General features: G+C 45.9%; 1 protein-coding gene across 1 annotated transcript in view; it reads left to right on the top strand.

The window, feature by feature from the left end:
• The first annotated feature begins 1004 nt into the window (after positions 1-1004).
• The window catches only part of OAZ2 (ornithine decarboxylase antizyme 2), a 42237-nt gene continuing 24602 nt past the window's right edge, over positions 1005-18639 (top strand). Inside the window, exons 1-3 of the mRNA XM_033920726.1 lie at positions 1005-1053; positions 15156-15323; positions 15631-15764. Coding sequence (XP_033776617.1) covers positions 1005-1053; positions 15156-15323; positions 15631-15764 — 351 coding nt within the window. The remainder of the gene's footprint in view (positions 1054-15155; positions 15324-15630; positions 15765-18639) is intronic.

Here is an 18639-nt window from a genome sequence, read left to right as displayed (position 1 = left end):
GTGCAATATTGCCAAGTATATCCACTCATCTGGATTTTGCTGCCTTATTTTTTTTTTTTATAGTATTTTTAATAGTGATTTTATTTTGTACTCCTGCTCTCATTCTGGTAATTTGTGGCTTTTCCGCTCTTTGCATTTTTGGCAGGATTGCCAAGTATCCATTTGTGGTGATCCTGGTGTTTCTGAATTGGTCTTGACAGCTGTGATATGCAATCTGGGAGGGGGGAAGAATACTGACTTCACAGGGTCTAAGCCTGCTTCAGCAGGGGCCTATTGGAATGAAGGATCATGAACCCCTTCTGGCTTAGTGGCAGCAGTGTTTGGCCTTCCTGTGAAGGAGATTTGATCAGGTCTTATTGCTTAACGTACTTAAAGGTGCAGGTGGCAACACTGCCCCGTCTTCACAATTTAGTAGAGGTTTCTTAATTGGTTGCTTTGAGTTAAGAGTCAGTAAGTGGTGCCCATATGCAGGCTTGGGGATGATCCATGCTAGATTAGTATTGCTGTATAAAATGACTTTTACAGAATATTAGCTTAGCATGCATTTCATGTCCAACTTTGGGCCCAAACATTTAGGCCTGCAAAAGGCAACTGATGGCAGTTGATGTATTCTGTAACATTGTGCATGATTTCCAGGAATACTTCTCCCATGTCCATGCCCTATTTGAAATTGCACGCTATCAAAGTCAGGCATGCATGTTATAAAATAGGGTAGGGAATATCCATGCATAACTCCTCATTGTTGCCTGTTAAGTGCTTGTTAACACCAATACAGTATAATTTTGATTATCCAATGTAAACAGGACCAACCTGTTGTCAGCAAGCAAAAAGTCAGATAATATGGAAAACAGTGGTAACTTATGTTCTTATGTAACCCCTCAATCAATGCATAAACAAAGGCAGTAAAATCTGGATCCCGGGTCCAAAACAAATTTGCTCCAGTACAAAACTTCCCTGTGTGCTATGCCGGAAAACAGAAAGAAGCTGCACTTAACAGCAACAAGATGTCACCAGAGGGTGTCTCGGATATGCCAGATGGTCAGATTAGCAAAGGTCAGATAATCAAGACTACTGTAAATGATATTGCTTAATTAGCTAATTTAGCGTATGCGCTGATCCAGGATCTGCACACAACTTTGGGTGACCTGTACAGAATCTGGTGGTATGTGTATTGCCAAGAATATCTGTTGCTGTGGGCAGGGCACGATTACGATAAGCCATTGGCAAACTTTGCAGATACTTTGGCCATATTCTGCAACATGCATCTAAAGTTAGGTGCCCTTTGTAGAATCACGCTCACCAGAGTAAAGCACTGTTTAGGCATCCTTTAGAGAATCAGGTTTTAGGTGAGATTTAGGCATCCAAACAATGTCCTGACCTCTGGAAGATAAGCACAGGGTTTTTACTTATTCAGCTATAGCAGCTTCCAGGCAGGTGTCTGACTGCCCTGTGATATGATAGCTTAGAGATCTGCTAAGCTATCATATCACAGGGCAGTCAGAGACACCTTCCTGGAAACTACTATAGCTCAATAAGTAAAAGCCCTGTGCTTCTCTTCCAGAGGTCATAAGTTCAAATCCCAACCAGCTCCCCACCACGTATTTTAATTGTGGCATTCTACCTTGTAGGTGCACCTTGATGATCTCACAATGAGGTCACCATTGTGCAGCTGCAAACCTCCATTTGCAATGAAGTAGAAGCCATGCTAAGGTCTGTATCTGTTTTTAAGCTTTTGCAAATGAAGTTATGTATGCAATCTATATATTTTTGTCATGTGCTTTCTTTGCTTTCAAGAATGAGCTGCTTGGAGCACTATTTAGTCAGAAAAAAGGGTAGCTTTTTAGCAAGAAAACTAAAGCTATGTTTATCATGTGCTGTGCTTCAGTTAATGGATCTTTTCCTCTAATTAGCAAATAACCTTGCTGTTTGTCCACAAAAATAGGTTTTGCATGCAATATCTTTTTGATGTGCCCCGTTTGTGGTGCCTTATTAAATGTATTTTGAACTTAATAAAGCAAAAATAAAATCCCAGAGAGCTGTTTAGCAGATTGCATTAAAGACATCCAAACTGTGCATTAGTTCCAGAAGAACATCCAAAGAGTCCCTAAGTTCCGACCATAGAACTCAGATCTATTTGAAGCCCAAACTAAGCTCAAAAGTAGACCTGGTTTTCATATAGGCATGATATGGACACCCTAGTTTGCTCAGTGTTATGTAAATGAATCAAAGGACACCCAAATTGAGTCATTGCCCAAACCATGCCCATTCCATGCCTGCGCCTATTGAGTTAAGCATGGGCGTCCATGAAATTATGGCTGCGTCTACAAAGTGGCGTCTATGTCCTTTGGACGTCTAAGTACCAATTATTGCTTAAGACCCTTAATTGGCTCATTAACTACTTAGATTGGATGCCTAAAGCACGCCTAACTTTAGGCATGACTTAAGCGCCCTTTATAGAATCACAGGGCCTTTGTGCCCAAATGTTTAGGGCTTGTCCTTCCAGCAGAAACTAGTTAAGATTCACATTGGAAAGGTAGTGGGGGACGGAGGACTGGAAAATAGATCTAGTCATAGGAAGGAGGTAATCTGAAGAACTCTTGCTATAGAAGAGAAATTCCTGCATTTGGTGGGTGTTGGGAAAATAAATGAACCCCTTTTGCTAGCCTGCAACACAGACATTGTACTTACTGAGTTGTTTATGCATGCCTTATTCTCCTTCATCCTCAAAAGAATGAAATAGAACTACTGTTACTTTTGTGACCACTATATGGATGCAACACTATAGTGGTTTGTCTTGTTCCTTATTCATTTTTAATATATGTGGACATACTTGTTAGGCTTGCTCACAGGCTATGGGGTGGTCTCGAATGCAGCAGCTAGAGCTGTTCAGATGTTTGCATTGGATACCTGTATATTTGTTACAGGCTCTGCCCTAGTTAGCAATTCATGAGGTTTGGGAGGGATTGGACTGTTATATTAGAGAGAAGTTGCAGCAATACGACCATGGTGAGAGTTGAATTAGTCACAAGGAGAACAATGATGGTGCTCCTATGATATGGAAGATTAAAACAGGTATTTGTGTGATCTAGGGCCTTTGTGATATTGGTTTCAATGCTGGTAGAGGTACTGCAGTATAAGCACAGAATTATTTGCTCTTTAGAAAGAAAGTAAAAGCATAAATTTCACGATAGACTGAGATGAGTTAATGTAGAATGTGTTAGGCTGGATTAGGTCAGGTTGATTTTTGCACATACCATGAGAGAAATGAACCTTAACAGTTGGCATAGAATCAGATTATCTAAATACTCCTGGAGGAATTCTGTGCTAAAAAATTCAAACTTCTTTACACATAATTAGCAAATTCTGCAAGTTTTATTCATCAAAATTTTTACACAATATTTTTGCTAATCCTATATAATAAAGCGCATGCGCACTCCTGTTTGCGTGTTCTGTGCGCTGTAGGTCTGTGGCCGCAGGAGTGTGCATGCGCGAGTCCTCAGCCTTGACCGCGGCTTGAGGCAGCCGACAGGAGCGGCGCTGGCAGCGGATGGCGGGAGGAGGGCTCATGGTCCTGCCGCCACTGCCGCTCCTGTTCACAACGGCCTGCACGTCGCCGACGCTCTCGCAACAATCGCTACCGCTCCTGTTCTTCCCCTCCCTCCAGTCACCGCTGCCATTCCTATTTAAAATGGCCTGCTGAGGTTCGCGGCCGGCTGTAGCGCACCTCGCAGGCCGCTCTCCACGTGAGAGCACGTTCCCTCTGACGCGATCGCGTCAGAGAGAACATGCTACTGAGGTGAACAGCGGCCTGCGAGGTTCGCTACAGCCGGCCGCGAACCTCAGCAGACCGTTTTAAATAGGAATGGCAGCGCTGACTGGAGGGAGGGGAAGAGGAAAAAGAAGGGCCATGGAGCAGGCAGGAAAGGGGGCTGCTTTGGGGAGAGGGGTGTGCTGGAGGGGAAGAACTGGAGGGGAAGAGGAAAAAGAAGGGCCATGGAGCAGGCAGGAAAGGGGGCTGCTTTGGGGGGAGGGGTGTGCTGCAGGGGAAGAACTGGAGGGGAAGAGGAAAAAGAAGGGCCATGGAGCAGGCAGGAAAGGGGTCTGCTTTGGGGGGAGGGGTGTGCTGCAGGGGAAGAACTGGAGGGGAAGAGGAAAAAGAAGGGCCATGGAGCAGGCAGGAAAGGGGGCTGCTTTGGGGGGAGGGGTGTGCTGCAGGGGAAGAACTGGAGGGGAAGAGGAAAAAGAAGGGCCATGGAGCAGGCAGGAAAGGGGGCTGTTTTGGTGGGAGGGTTGTGCTGAGTGCAGACAGCAATCATGGGGGGGGGGAGGAACAGAAAGGGGCCATGGAACAGGTAGGCATTGCAGAACAGGGGGAGAGGGAAAGTGGACTGCTTTGGCAAGCAGGGGGGCCAGGGAGACAGACAGAAAGAAAGACGGACAGACAGGGGACCAGGGAGAGACACAGACACAAAGAATGACAGACAGACAGTGTCCAAAGAGAGAGAGACAAATAAAAAAACCTAGACGTACAGACATCTACTCTGGGCGACGGAAGGAAGGCAGTACGGAGTGCTGCTGGAAGTGGCTGCTAGGAGGAGGGCTTTGAGACGCAGAAGACTGTCCCCAAAGCCCCTGCGTAGAGTTGGGCCAACCTCTCCTTCCTCACCGACGCCGAAGAAGCTGCAGGCCCTGCTCCCTCTCGCGCTCTGAGCACTCACGATTGGCTGAAGGGTGTCGTGCCAGTGCTGCAGGTATAGGGGGGATGCTTTTGTTGGAGAGGTGTGCTGGGGGGTAGACAGCTTTGCTGGGGGGGAGGGGGAAGACACAAGGGGGTCAGGGAGAGGGAAAGGGGGCTGCTTTGGGGGAAGGGGTATGTTGGGGCCAGACAGCTTTGCTCTGGGGTGGGGGGGGAGCGGGGGAATGACACAAGGACACAGACACAAACAATGACACACAGGGGGCCAGTGAGACAGACAGAAAGGAAGACATTCAAGCAGCGTCCAAGGAGAGACAGCCAGCGTCTAAGGAGAGACAGCCAGTGTCCAAGGAGAGAAAAATATAATAAACATAGACAGACAGCGGCCAAGGGGAGAGAGAGAAAGAAAGAAAGACAGACACATACATCTATTCTAGCACCCGTTAATGTAACGGGCTTAAAGACTAGTTATCCATATTCCATTTTAAACATTCAAAATGGTTGGGGTTTTTCATACCTTTGTTGTCTAGACATTTTCTTTCCATCATGTTGATCCCAGTTTCTCTTTTCTGATTTCCTGTTTGTTGTCTGCTAATACTCATTCAAGCAATTGCTATCCATTTGTCTTTTCTCCTCTCTCCTGTCTATTCTCTCATTACACCTGCCTGACACATTAATTGTTCCTTTTTAGCTCTTTTCTGCCTCTTTCTTATCCTTCTCCACTTTTCAACTACCTATCAAATTTCTTTTTTTTTTTTTGCAATCATTTTTATTAGAAAGGGTACATCCCTATCTTATTCTTCCTCAGCCCTCCATTTCCTTTCATCTTCAGCATACTCCCCATAACCATAATTTTCTACCCTCTGTAATAACTGTCCTCTCATCTGTTTGCTTACCACCCCTTCCTCCCCCTCCTGACCTCTCTTTTACAAAGCTTGATAGTGCAGGCTGCTTAATGGTTAGAGCAGTGGTCCCCAACCTTGTCCTGGTGGACCACTAGCCCAATCGGGTTTTCAGGATAGCTCTAATGAATATGCATGGAGTGGATTTGCATGCCTGTCACTTCCATTATATGCAAATCTCTCTCATGCATATTCATTAGGGCTGGCCTGAAAACCCGATTGGCCTGGGGGTCCTCCAGGACAGGGTTGGGGACCACTGGGTTAGAGCACCAAACATGATGTCTAGGGATGCCTGGTTCAAATCCTGCTACTGATCTTCTAATTTTAGGCAAGTCACTTAACCTTTTATTGCCTCTGGTACAAAAATTAGATTGAGCCCTCCTTCAGGAACAGGGAATGCCCAGTCTATCTTTAGCTATTAACATACATAGTAGATGACGGCGGCAGATAAAGACCCGAATGGTCCATCCAGTCTGCCCAACCTGATTCAATTTAAATTTTTTTTCTTCTTAGCTATTTCTGGGCAAGAATCCAAAGCTTTACCCGGTACTGTGCTTGGGTTCCAACTGCCGAAATCTCTGTTAAGACTTACTCCAGCCCATCTACACCCTCCCAGCCATGGAAGCCCTCCCCAGCCCATCCTCCACCAAACAGCCATACACAGACCGTGCAAGTCTGCCCAGTACTGGCCTAGTTCAATATTTAATATTACTGAAAAAGATATGTACAGAAATCTAAAATCACAAATAAATTTAAATTCTGGTAAAATTCAGTGCAGAATTTTACTCTTCCTTTAACACCACACATTTTTATTTATTTATGTATTTTACAGCAGCTCGGAGCTAACGTATAGAGAATGACATGGGGCCAAATTTGTCCCCATCCCCACAGGGACTCATTTTCCTGTCCCATCCCAGCGAGTTCTTTTCCTGTCCCTGCCCCAGCCCTATAAGCTCCGTCCTAATCTGCATAAGCCTCAAACACTTTAAAATAATAAATGTTCGAGGTTTGTGCAATTAAGGCTGAGCTTACAGCCTTATGGGACAGTGACAAAACTTGTGGGAATAGGGAAATTGAGTTTACGGGGAAAAATTTGTCCCCGTGTCATACTCTACTAGCATAAAGATGCAATTAGAGAATGACATGGGGACAAATTTTCCCCATCCCCGCAGGAACTCATTTTTGCATCCCGTCCCCAAAAGTTTTCCTGTTCCTGCCCCATTCCTGCAAACTCCGTCCTCATCTGCACAAACCTCAAACACTTTAAAATTATAAATGTTTGAGGCTTGTGCAGTTAAGATAGAGCTTACAGGAATAGGGTAGGGACAGGGACAGCGACAAAACTCACGGGGACGGGACAGGGAAATTGAGCAAAAGGGCATTTCACCTCAAATGACCAAGATTCATAGCATCTTAGTGGGTCCCAGTTTTTTCTCTTCCTCCCACTCTCCTGATACCTCCAACATGGGATGCAGGGCATCACAGGATGCTCCATATGGATCTAATGCCCACCATTTTTGAAGATAGTAGAACAGTCAGGAAAGAGTGGGTATTTGAAGGTGTGAATAAACATGTGGATAAAGGTGAGCTGTTTGATATAGTGTATCTAGATTTTCAGAAAGCTTTTTATAAAGTTCCTCACGAGAGGCTCCTGAGAAAATTAAAGTGTCATGGGATAGGTGGCAAAGTTCAGTTGTGGATTAGGAATTGGTTATCGGATAGAAAACAAAGGGTAGGGTTAAATGGTAATTTTTCTCAATGGAGGAGAATAAACAGTGGAGTGCTGCAGGGGTCTGTACTGGGACCGGTGCTACTTAACTTATTTATAAATGATCTAGAAGTTGGAACGACGAGTGAGGTGATTAAATTTGCAGATGACACTAAACTGTTCAAAGTTGTTGAAACGCATGTGGATTGTGAAAAATTGCAGGTGGACCTTAGGAAATTGGAAGACTGGGTGGGTATATTTTGTGTATATTGTTTTCTATTTTTATGGTTGAAATTTAATAAAAATGATTGAACATAAAAAAACAAAACATATTATTACCAAGCCTGCTCAGTTGCAGTATGCACTACCATGTGCTGCACCAGAGGCATGTACGCATGCAGTAGTGCTGCCTGATTCAGAGAAAAAAATTTTGATGATTTGGCCTATTGAATCGATTTTTCTGTTCGCTTTCCCACTCTCTCAGGCTTTTTTTTTTTTCCTTCCCCACATACTGGCGGGTTTATTTTGTAGCATTTTCACCCATCTTACCCCCATTTGTCCTCTCCAATCCCATGCCAGCGCTGTGGTGTGAACAAAATAAATTTTAAAAAACACTTTTCCTCTCTCTGGTCCCAGCTCATACTCGCTGTCGAACACCAGCTCTGGCAGGATATATATTTCAAATATGACATATTATAATCACAAAATAGAAAATTATTTTTTTCTACCTTCCACTGCCATATCCAACATTTGTTTCTTTCCTACTGTCTACTTTCTCTCTTCTTTGTGCTCTGGGTCATAAGAACATAAGAACATAAGAAGCGCCATCTCCGGATCAGACCTTCGGTCCATCAAGTCCGGCGATCCGCACACGCGGAGGCCCTGCTAGGTATTCACCTGGCTTATTTTATAGCCAACCATATCTTTATATGCCTCTCTCAAGGAGATATGCATCTTCTTCCTTCTACTGACTACGCCTCTCTTTATACAGCCCAGAATCCTTCTGGCAGCAGCCACTGCCTTGTCACACTGTTTTTTTCGCCTTTAGATCTTCGGACACTATCACCCCAAGGTCCCTCTCCCCGTCCGTGCATATCAGCTTCTCTCCTCCCAGCATATACGGTTCCTTCCTATTATTAATCCCCAAATGCATTACTCTGCATTTCTTTGCATTGAATTTTAGTTGCCAGGCATTAGACCATTCCTCTAACTTTTGCAGATCCTTTTTCATATTTTCCACTCCCTCTTCGGTGTCTACTCTGTTACAAATCTTGGTACCATCTGCAAAAAGGCACACTTTTCCTTCTAACCCTTCAGCAATGTCACTTACATACATATTGAACAGGATTGGCCCCAGGACCGAACCCTGAGGGACTCCACTAGTCACCTTTCCTTCCTTCGAGCGACTTCCATTAACCACCACCCTCTGGCGTCTGTCCGACAGCCAGTTTCTGACCCAGTTCACCACTTTGGGTCCTAACTTCAGCCCTTCAAGTTTGTTCAACAGCCTCCTATGAGGAACTGTATCAAAGGCTTTGCTGAAATCCAAGTAAATTACATCTAGCATATGTCCTCGATCCAGCTCTCTGGTCACCCAATCAAAAAATTCAATCCGGTTCGTTTGGCACGATTTACCTTTTGTAAAGCCATGTTGCCTCGGATCCTGTAACCCATTAGATTCAAGGAAATACACTATCCTTTCTTTCAGCAACACTTGCATTATTTTTCCAACAACTGAAGTGAGGCTCACCGGCCTGTAGTTTCCTGCTTCATCCCTGTGACCACTTTTATGAATAGGGACCACATCCGCTCTCCTCCAATCCCCAGGAATCACTCCCGTCTCCAGAGATTTGTTGAACAAGTCTTTAATAGGACTCGCCAGAACCTCTCTGAGCTCCCTTAGTATCCTGGGATGGATCCCGTCTGGTCCCATCGCTTTGTCCACCTTCAGTTTTTCAAGTTGCTCATAAACACCCTCCTCCGTGAACGGCGCAGAATCTACTCCATTTTCTCGTGTAACTTTGCCAGACAATCTCGGTCCTTCTCCAGGATTTTCTTCTGTGAACACAGAACAGAAGTATTTGTTTAGCACATTTGCTTTCTCCTCATCACTCTCCACATATTTGTTCCCAGCATCTTTTAGCCTAGCAATTCCATTTTTTATCTTCCTCCTTTCACTAATATATCTGAAAAAAATTTTATCTCCCTTTTTTACATTTTTAGCCATTTGTTCTTCCGCCTGTGCCTTCGCCAAACGTATCTCTCTCTTGGCTTCTTTCAGTTTCACCCTGTAGTCCTTTCTGCTCTCCTCTTCTTGGTTTTTTTTATATTTCATGAACGCCAACTCTTTCGCCTTTATTTTCTCAGCCACTAGTTTGGAGAACCATATCGGCTTCCTTTTTCTCTTGTTTTTATTGATTTTCTTCACATAAAGGTCCGTAGCCATTTTTATCGCTCCTTTCAGCTTAGACCACTGTCTTTCCACTTCCGGTGAATTGCCGTCTCTCACTATATTGCATAGTTTGGCGTCGTCAGCAAATAACGTTATCTTACCTTAAAGCCCCTGAGTTAGGTCCCCTATGAATATGTTGAAAAGGAGCGGGCCTAAGACTGAGCCCTGCGGTACTCCACTGGTCACTTCTGATATTTTTGAATCCTGCTGTCTGCTAGGACTATGTTGCCTCAAGACTCTTGCTTTTGTGTGGTTGGCAGCACTGTGGTTTAATCCCTCAGTTTTAATCCAGAACTGTGCATACCTAGCATGTCGGGTCAGACTCCCAGGCAGTGGCTGATATAAGCTAAGTGCATATACTACTATTGATGGAAAATTATAAACATAGAGTATATTTTTTAAAACTAAAAACACAAAAAATAATATAAAATATTGAGTATGAAAATATAAACATGGACAGCCAGTGATGAAGTGCCATATAAATCTTCCCGCGGTCATGAGATAGTACAGCGGTGGAGTGGTGGGGCTGAGGCTAACCCATAAAAGCTACTAACCTATATGATCCGGTCTATTGATTTGTAATACAAACATTTGGGACTGGTAGAAGTCTACTATTAAGGTGTTTGCCATATAATTAGAAGATCTTCAAAAATGTTGGCACCTGATTTCTTACATTGGACTACACCACTAGGGAATCAGCCTATCAAAGGAGCACCTTACTTTGGCAGGCTGATCCTGTACATCAAAATATACTGCTAGGGGTCAGGAGCTTCCATTTTGCAGGCAGATTATGGGAGAAGTAGGAGTGGGTTGGGAGGCAGGATTAATGCCCATTCAGCAGGGATCTCTGGGGCCCACGTGGACTACTGAAGATCTTTAATCTGGGTACTCTAGCTGAGCTTTGGTTCAGATCTCCCTTTGCTTCCAGACTAGAATACAGTGTAATCAATCCCTGAGATTCAGTGCTACAAAGGAAGCCAAGAAAAAAAGTGCAGGTAGTTGTTGTTGGGTTTGTTTGTTGTTGTGGGTTTGTTTGTTGTTTTTTTATTTTACATGAAGTACAATTTCAATTTGGCAGTTTTGAAGCCCAACTTGCTATCCTTTATTACAGTGATTTTGCTCCAGGTTTTTCCACACTATAAGATTCTTACTACATCAGGATTAAGATTAGCTTGGAGAAAATTTGGCAGGAAAATGCCATACTATAGTGTAGTTTATTGCATCAGCCCCATAGAGGAAATGAAAAAATGCAAAGTGCAAGGGCAGTATGTTCTCTCTCCTCTACTGAATTCTAGCTACTCAGGCAGGGGGTGAGAGGAAGAAAATGAATAGAAAAAAAAAGAGAGAGAGGCTAACAACATTTCCTCAGGATTCAGAGAGGCTTATTTCCTATCAGTTTATCCAGGTTTTGGAAAGTCCCGAACTCCAACTGTGTCTGGAGGGCCTTCAACAAGCATGTGTGGATAACGTCGCATGAATCCGCGCATGTTGGAGGCTCTTCAGATGCAGCCTGAGAGTTGTTAAAAAAGAGATGAGGCTTTTTGGGGGCGGGGCTAGAGACAGAATGGGGTGGGGCTGGAGGCAGAACGGGGCAGAGCCATGCGTCTATGTTTTCACGTCATTAAATATGGTAACCCTAACCTGATTGTAATAGCTGAGGTATCTATTCCTTCAACTTTGTGATTATCAGTTGAGATGCTGCTTTGAGTTTTAACCACATGGCATTGAAGCTGTGTCAGAGTTTTGACTCATTGTAGTAGAATCCCAAGAGTTATTACATATAACAACTCTTGGCATGACTATCAGGGTGAGCACTTGATCAAAGAATTTGTATCTGTACCAGTGGATGTATACTTAATTTATCATGGGTATTCTGCATGGAGCATTTCAGAACCAGGATTATGCATTCTGATTTGTCATTACATTTAAAATCTGTGATATCTGTCTCCTTCCCTTTCTTTAACTCTATTCCCAGTGCAAAGGGTACAGTAGTCTGGACCATAGGTTTTATCCCCATATTTGCAGGAAACATGCAGAAGGCATCGAACAGATTCTTCAGCTCCACCTCCTTGTGTCACTGGACAATGCTCTTCTCCCTCGGTTTCTTTTTTTTTGCAAGTGGATTGAGAAAGCGTCTTCTCTCTGCATCTGGTTTATTTCGGGTCTTTTATCCAATTCTGCGAAGGCTTTCCCATGCCCAAGAGGTCCCCAGTATACCTGGACACATCTCAGCCAGGAAGAAGATGCAGACTGTGTAATCGGAGATAAATAGCTGGGGGAGGGGGCGATTCTTCTTTTAGGGACCCTATCTAGCCAGCTTGCACTAACATTGTGGACAGCTTGTGATTTGGTCCCCTGAGAGTGAAACCCCTTTTCTGAAAATATTTTGGCTTTTAGTATTGCTCTCCTGTGCCATTTTTGGTGCAAAATTGCAGGTGTGGCAGCCATCTAGGATTTTTCAATCCATCTCAATCTGCCTCAAAAACACCTTGAGGAGTGTTTGAGTCACGGGGCACATGAGGGGGGGGGGGGCGGGAGTCCTGGGCTTAGCCCTTTCCAAAGGGTTGAAGGTGTAGTCAGCTCAGTTGTTGGGTCGGAAATCACTTCTAGAGTTCCCTGAGGGTGACTCGGTGTCAGCAGCAAAACGCAAGCTCGTAGGATATGGCCCTACAGAGGTTCTCGAGATACAGTGCAGGGTTTTGACTCTGATTTTGACAGAGTTTAATATTTGAAGCTTATCAGAAGTTTTAAAGGCACATCAACGACCGGAGTTTCCCAGGTGCTGGCTCGGGGTGGTTCCCTTGCACAAATCTCAATTCTACTGCAGGATCTAGAGGTCCAATGTGAGATAGATTGGGATGACAGGGAGTTGGGCTTGATGCCCTTGCTCTCTCAAAGTGTCTCCACAGGGTGGGATGAGTCTGGGTCGCAGGCAGGCGCTCGTAGCCAGGAGTCTGTGGCAGCCCTAGACCAAAGAGAGGACCCAACACTGTAGATTTTTAAGCCATCGGATTTAATGAAAGTCCTCACGGTTATCCTGCAGGAGTTAAATTTCAATCCCATGCAGAAGTCCACAGCTCAAGTTTCTGTGTTATAGTTCTAAGACCCAGTCCACATATTTTCCTTTGCATCTGGAGATCACCATAATGCTGACAGAGCATTCAGATGCACCAGAAGGCCTTTTAAGGGGTGCCAGGGCCATGTCCAATTTATAGCTGATGGCTATGGATTTTCTGCAGCTATTTATCATTGGTAGTGCAAGTTATTAAGCTTTCTTCACTTCCTTGTGAAGGTGGAGTGATCTTGAAGGATGCACAGGTTCGGAGGGATGGATCTCATTCTCAAGAGGCAGTTTGAGGTTTTAGCCTCATTTTTGGTGTATACTTGCCACAATATGTTGAGTCAGATTCTGGCTGCAGAGGAGGGCACTTTACCCCAAGTGTTGCTTTCGGGGGTGGAGTATGTAGCCAGTGCTCTATACGATGTGTTTAGAGCAGGGGTGCCCAACACGTCGATCGCGATCGACCAGTAGCTCAGGAAGGCAACCCGAGTCGATCGCGGAGTGTTGCCGTCCTGACCTACAGGGCCGATCAGCCTTCCTCTCCAGTGTTCTCTCTAGGGCTTTTTAACTGGGCGGTCCGCCCAGCTGTCATCTGCTGCTGCCGCCGCTGCTGAACATTAAAAAAAACGGCTTGGAGATTTTAGCCCGTAGCGAACTTATGCTCCGTGGCTCTAACGTGTGCGTGCCGGCTTCCCTTCTCTTCCCTCTGAAACCGGAAGTTATGTCCGGGGGGGGTGGGGGGAGAGAAGGGAAACCAGCGCGCACATGTTGAGAGCCCTGAAGCAAGCGTTCGCTACGGGCTAAGGCGGGAGACAGGTTAGTGAAGCATTTGCTCTTCTTGCTGCCGGGTCCTGCCTACTTTCTGTTTCCGCGAAGGCAGGACCCGGCAGCATTTCCCCAATAGGTCCATCGCGATCTTGGGCCAATCAGCCTTCCTCTCCTCGACGGCAGAATTGATGTCGGGGAGAAGAATGCTGGTCGGTCGAAGCAGGGACAGCCTGGGGCGTCATCGGCTTTCGGGCCTGTTATTGGTGGCGGTTTGGGTCCTGGTCCCCGATGGCAGTGGCTTGGGGAGGGCAGGGAGAAAGAAAGAAAAAGGGCAAGCAGGGAGACAGAAGGAAAGAAGAGAAACAGAAAAAAAGAAAGGGAGGCAGAGAGAAAGAAAGGGCAGAGAGAGAGGAAGGAAAAGTTGGGGGAGGGAACGAGGTCTGGAGGAGAGGAAGCATACAGGCTAAAAGAAGGGAAGAAAGATTGTATGCACAGTCAGAAGAAGAAAGTGCAACCAGAGACTCATGAAATCACCAGACAAGGTAGGGAAAATGATTTTATTTTAAATTTAGTGATCAAAATGTGTCTGAATTTATATCTGCTGTCTATATTTTACACTAAGGTCCCCTTTTACTAAACCACAATAGAGTTTTTTAGCGCAGGGAGCCTATGAGCGTCGAGAGCAGCGCTGGGCATTCAGCGCAGCTCCCTGCACTCTAAAAACTGCTATCGTGGTTTAGTAAAAAGGGAGGGGGGTATATTTGTCTATTTTTGTATGGTTGTTACTGAGGTGATAGTGCATAGAGTCATCTGCTTTGACCTCTTTGAAAAACCCTGGAATAGGAATGATAATTAACATTTTCTATGCGTACAGTGTGCGTTGTGTTTTTTTTTAATTTTATTGTTGGTAGATCATTTTGACTTGGTCATTTTAAAAGTAGCTCGCAAGCCCAAAAAGTGTGGGCACCCCTGGTTTAGAGTAATGAGCAATGTCTTTGCTTACCCTGTTTCTGCCTGCAGAACGTTTTGGATCAGACAATGGGCAGGTGATTCAGTATCTAAGGCTACTTTAAGTAGACTACCTTTCTAAGGGCAGATGATTTTCGCCAAAGGATTGGACAATCTTATGGCCAGTGTCGCACACCATCATCCTAAGTCATTGCCTGACAGTAGGCCATGTGCCCCAGGAGGATCATGTAGGAGAGTTCCTTTTGTGCCTACAGGAGTTTGCCAGTCGGCAGGCTCATCTGTGCAGAGACCCTTTCATGGATCAGCAGAGGTTTGGAGGCTCTACAGGAGCACAGATGTCAGGGTCCTACTCAGCAGCCTCCACTAAGAAGTTCCAATGACGCCAGGCCACAGCTTGAGCTTTTCCCAATAGGAGGAAGATTCTCGCAGTTCTGGGAGGCCTGGAATCAGATTTATTTAGATCAGTGGGTGTTGGATGTCATTAGAGAGAGTTACAAGCTTCAATTTTGTCGTCCTCTTCAGGATTTCTGTGTGGGTTGTTACCTTCCACCTTGGTTATGGTATGTTTCCATTTCATTAATTACTTGTTTTGATTGCAGAGCAGAATAACATTGACTTTGTCTTGGAATTCCCCGTGTCCTCCTTGCTTCTCCTATTTAGAAGTTATCCATTGCTTTTGTACAAACTGAGCGAGAAGGGCACTGCCCAGTTACACAAGGAGGTGGAGCTGAATAATCTGTTTGATGCCTTCTGCAAGTTTCCCACAAGTATGAGGCTAAACCTATGTAGCCATTTATTGGAAAGAAGATTGAGGTAAGAACCTAATCTTCCCTTCTTACTCTTGGTTCTACTGTAAATCTATATGGTTGGCAGCAAATTGTTAACATTTTATTTTACTTGATTTCTTTTTGCTATAGAAGGTATTTCAAATTTAGACTGTAAACAGTTAATTTCTGAGGAAGTGGTTTTGTAAGATTGGGGGAGGAGGTTCCCTTTCTGTTGGAGACCATTCAATATCATTAATCTCTCTGTATTGTCTTTGTTTTTGTTTTGCAGTAGTATTTTACCTTTGAGTAATTGTGTCCAGTGCTGTACGCACATTGTTCCAGGGCCTCTGTGGTGCTCCTGATGCCCCTCACCCACTGTTGAAGATCCCCGGTGGGCGAGGGGACAGCAGGGATCCTGCTCTCCCAGCTGTGATATACAAGGTAAGCTTATGTTAATGGTAAATAAGTCCATGTATATAATCTTTATGCAAAGAAAATTATTTTTCAGAATTGAGAATAAGAAGGGTGGAAATGAACTGTAGCAATAAAAGAGAATTTTAAGAGGGCAACAAACCTGTGTAACCATGTAGAGGGAAGAAATAAAATAAACTCATTTTCTAATGTAGCAGAAATGGTAAGAGCAAAGAGATTTACATTCAGAAATGGGAAACAAAATAGGATTATCAAGAAAAAAAAAAGCAAAACATGCCCAGAGAGGCTTTGACAGACATACCCCATGCAAGATGACACATTTGTGTTTCATTCAACTAGCTTCTGCATTCCTGCTCCCAAAGCTAGGTGAGCACCGCTTCCTTTACTTCATCAGAGGTGAATCTGCGACCTCGCAGCGTCTCCTTCAGTGGACCAAAGATGTGATGATCGCTAGGCACCAGATCTGTACAGTAGGATGTGAAAGATGTGCAAATTCAAGCTGTTCCACCGTCTCTTCTGTCGCTGCTACTGTACGAGGACCAGATGATTCACATTCTTTACAGCTGCAATTTTTTGGAATTCTTTTATCATTACATATTCGTGCTAAGGCATCACAGAAACTCTCTAAAACAGCAATAACAACCTGGCCGTTTGTCCAAGCGTTTAACCCCACATAGGGTGGCTACTGCTATTACAGGGAGCCCTACACCCTTTCTCTCTACTTCCCATCTCCTGCTGCTTTCTGTTTTAAAATGCTTGATCTCTGGTTGAATGACACACACTATCCTTCTGAGACATTGTAGTTTCTTTTCATGCTTTTTTGTTTTTATGTTTTAGGATTGTAAACTGCTTAGATCTACAAGTTAGTCCATGGCAGTAGAGCAAGTTTTAATAAACTATAAACTATTCAGATTGACATCATTTAAGTGGGAAAAAAAATGATATAAACGAGTCATTGGAGAGGGGTGAAATTTCTGTCCCCATACAACTCTGATTGAGAAGCAGCATGCATGCTCTCTTTCTTTTGCTTAGCTTTTTAGGTTCAGCATTCACCATAGCTCTGATTATACCTGATGGTCTGTCATTAGCATGTGCTCTCTTAGCAGGTAAACTCCAAATTGGAATTCTTGTTGTTTTTCTATTCATAGTCCATATTTGAGACAAAACTTGGATTTGCCCATAGTTGTGATTCCTGATCTGCTTTCTGAGGCTATTGTATTTCACAGTAAATATGATTGAAACCATTTCTTGGCTAGAAGGGGTGGCATTTTATTTTTCATTTTAATTTCTATTCGTAAAGCCATTCCCAGTTTATGGCACAAAAAAAATCCAGGTCTAGCCATGTATGGCTCAAGAAACTTGAAGGAAATAGTTACTCTGTAGGCATGGCCAGAATAATTGAAAGTTTGATGGTATTTGTAATTTTATAAATATGAAATGCTGCTTAAGAATCAGATATGAAATGGCATGTATCCTTAGACAATTAGCAGTTTGATGACAAGTTTAGTGGGATGCATAGGGTGTTGCCTGCTTGTCCCATGATCAAGGCTTTCAACTATCATATACCGTATTTTCACGCATATAACGCGCGCGTTATACGCGTTTTTACCTACCGCGCATACCCCTCGCGCGTTATATGCGTGAGCGCGGTATACAAAAGTTTTAAAACATAGTTCCCACCCCGCCCGACGCCCGATTCACCCCCCCCAGCAGGACCGCTCGCACCCCCACCCCGAACGACCGCTCGCACGCGCTCCCACCCGCACCCGCATCCACGATCGGAGCAAGAGGGAGCCCAAGCCCTCTTGCCCGGCCGACTCCCCGACGTCCGATACATCCCCCCCCCCCCCCCCGGCAGGACCACTCGCATCCCCACCCCGAAGGACCGCCGACTTCCCGACAATATCGGGCCAGAAGGGAGCCCAAACCCTCCTGGCCACGGCGACCCCCTAACCCCACCCCGCACTACATTACGGGCAGGAGGGATCCCAGGCCCTCCTGCCCTCGACGCAAACCCCCCTCTCCCCCAACGACCGCCCCCCCCAAGAACCTCCGACCGCCCCCCAGCCGACCCGCGATCCCCCTGGCGACCCCCACGACCCCCCCACCCCCCTTCCCCGTACCTTTGGTAGTTGGCCGGACAGACGGGAGCCAAACCCGCCTGTCCGGCAGGCAGCCAACGAAGGAATGAGGCCGGATTGGCCCATCCATCCTAAAGCTCCGCCTACTGGTGGGGCCTAAGGCGCGTGGGCCAATCAGAATAGGCCCTGGAGCCTTAGGTCCCACCTGGGGGCGCGGCCTGAGGCACATGGGCCCAACCCGACCATGTGCCTCAGGCCGCGCCCCCAGGTGGGACCTAAGGCTCCAGGGCCTATTCTGATTGGCCCACGCGCCTTAGGCCCCACCAGTAGGCGGAGCTTTAGGATGGATGGGCCAATCCGGCCTCATTCCTTCGTTGGCTGCCTGCCGGACAGGCGGGTTTGGCTCCCGTCTGTCCGGCCAACTACCAAAGGTACGGGGAAGGGGGGTGGGGGGTTCGTGGGGGTCGCCAGGGGGGTCGCGGGTCGGCTGGGGGGGGCGGTCGGAGGTTCTTGGGGGGGGGCGGTCGTTGGGGGGGAGGGGGGTTTGCGTCGAGGGCAGGAGGGCCTGGGATCCCTCCTGCCCGTAATGTAGTGCGGGGTGGGGTTAGGGGGTCGCCGTGGCCAGGAGGGTTTGGGCTCCCTTCTGGCCCAACTACCAAAGGTACGGGGAAGGGGGGTGGGGGGGTCGTGGGGGTCGCCAGGGGGATCGCGGGTCGGCTGGGGGGCGGTCGGAGGTTCTTGGGGGGGGGCGGTCGTTGGGGGGGGGGGGGTTTGCGTCGAGGGCAGGAGGGCCTGGGATCCCT

Source organism: Geotrypetes seraphini, chromosome 14 (genome assembly GCF_902459505.1).
Source record: "Geotrypetes seraphini chromosome 14, aGeoSer1.1, whole genome shotgun sequence".
Lineage (NCBI taxonomy): Eukaryota > Metazoa > Chordata > Amphibia > Gymnophiona > Dermophiidae > Geotrypetes > Geotrypetes seraphini.
The sequence above is the reverse complement of the archived record's forward strand: the minus strand, read 5'-3'. Positions and strand labels throughout refer to the sequence as shown.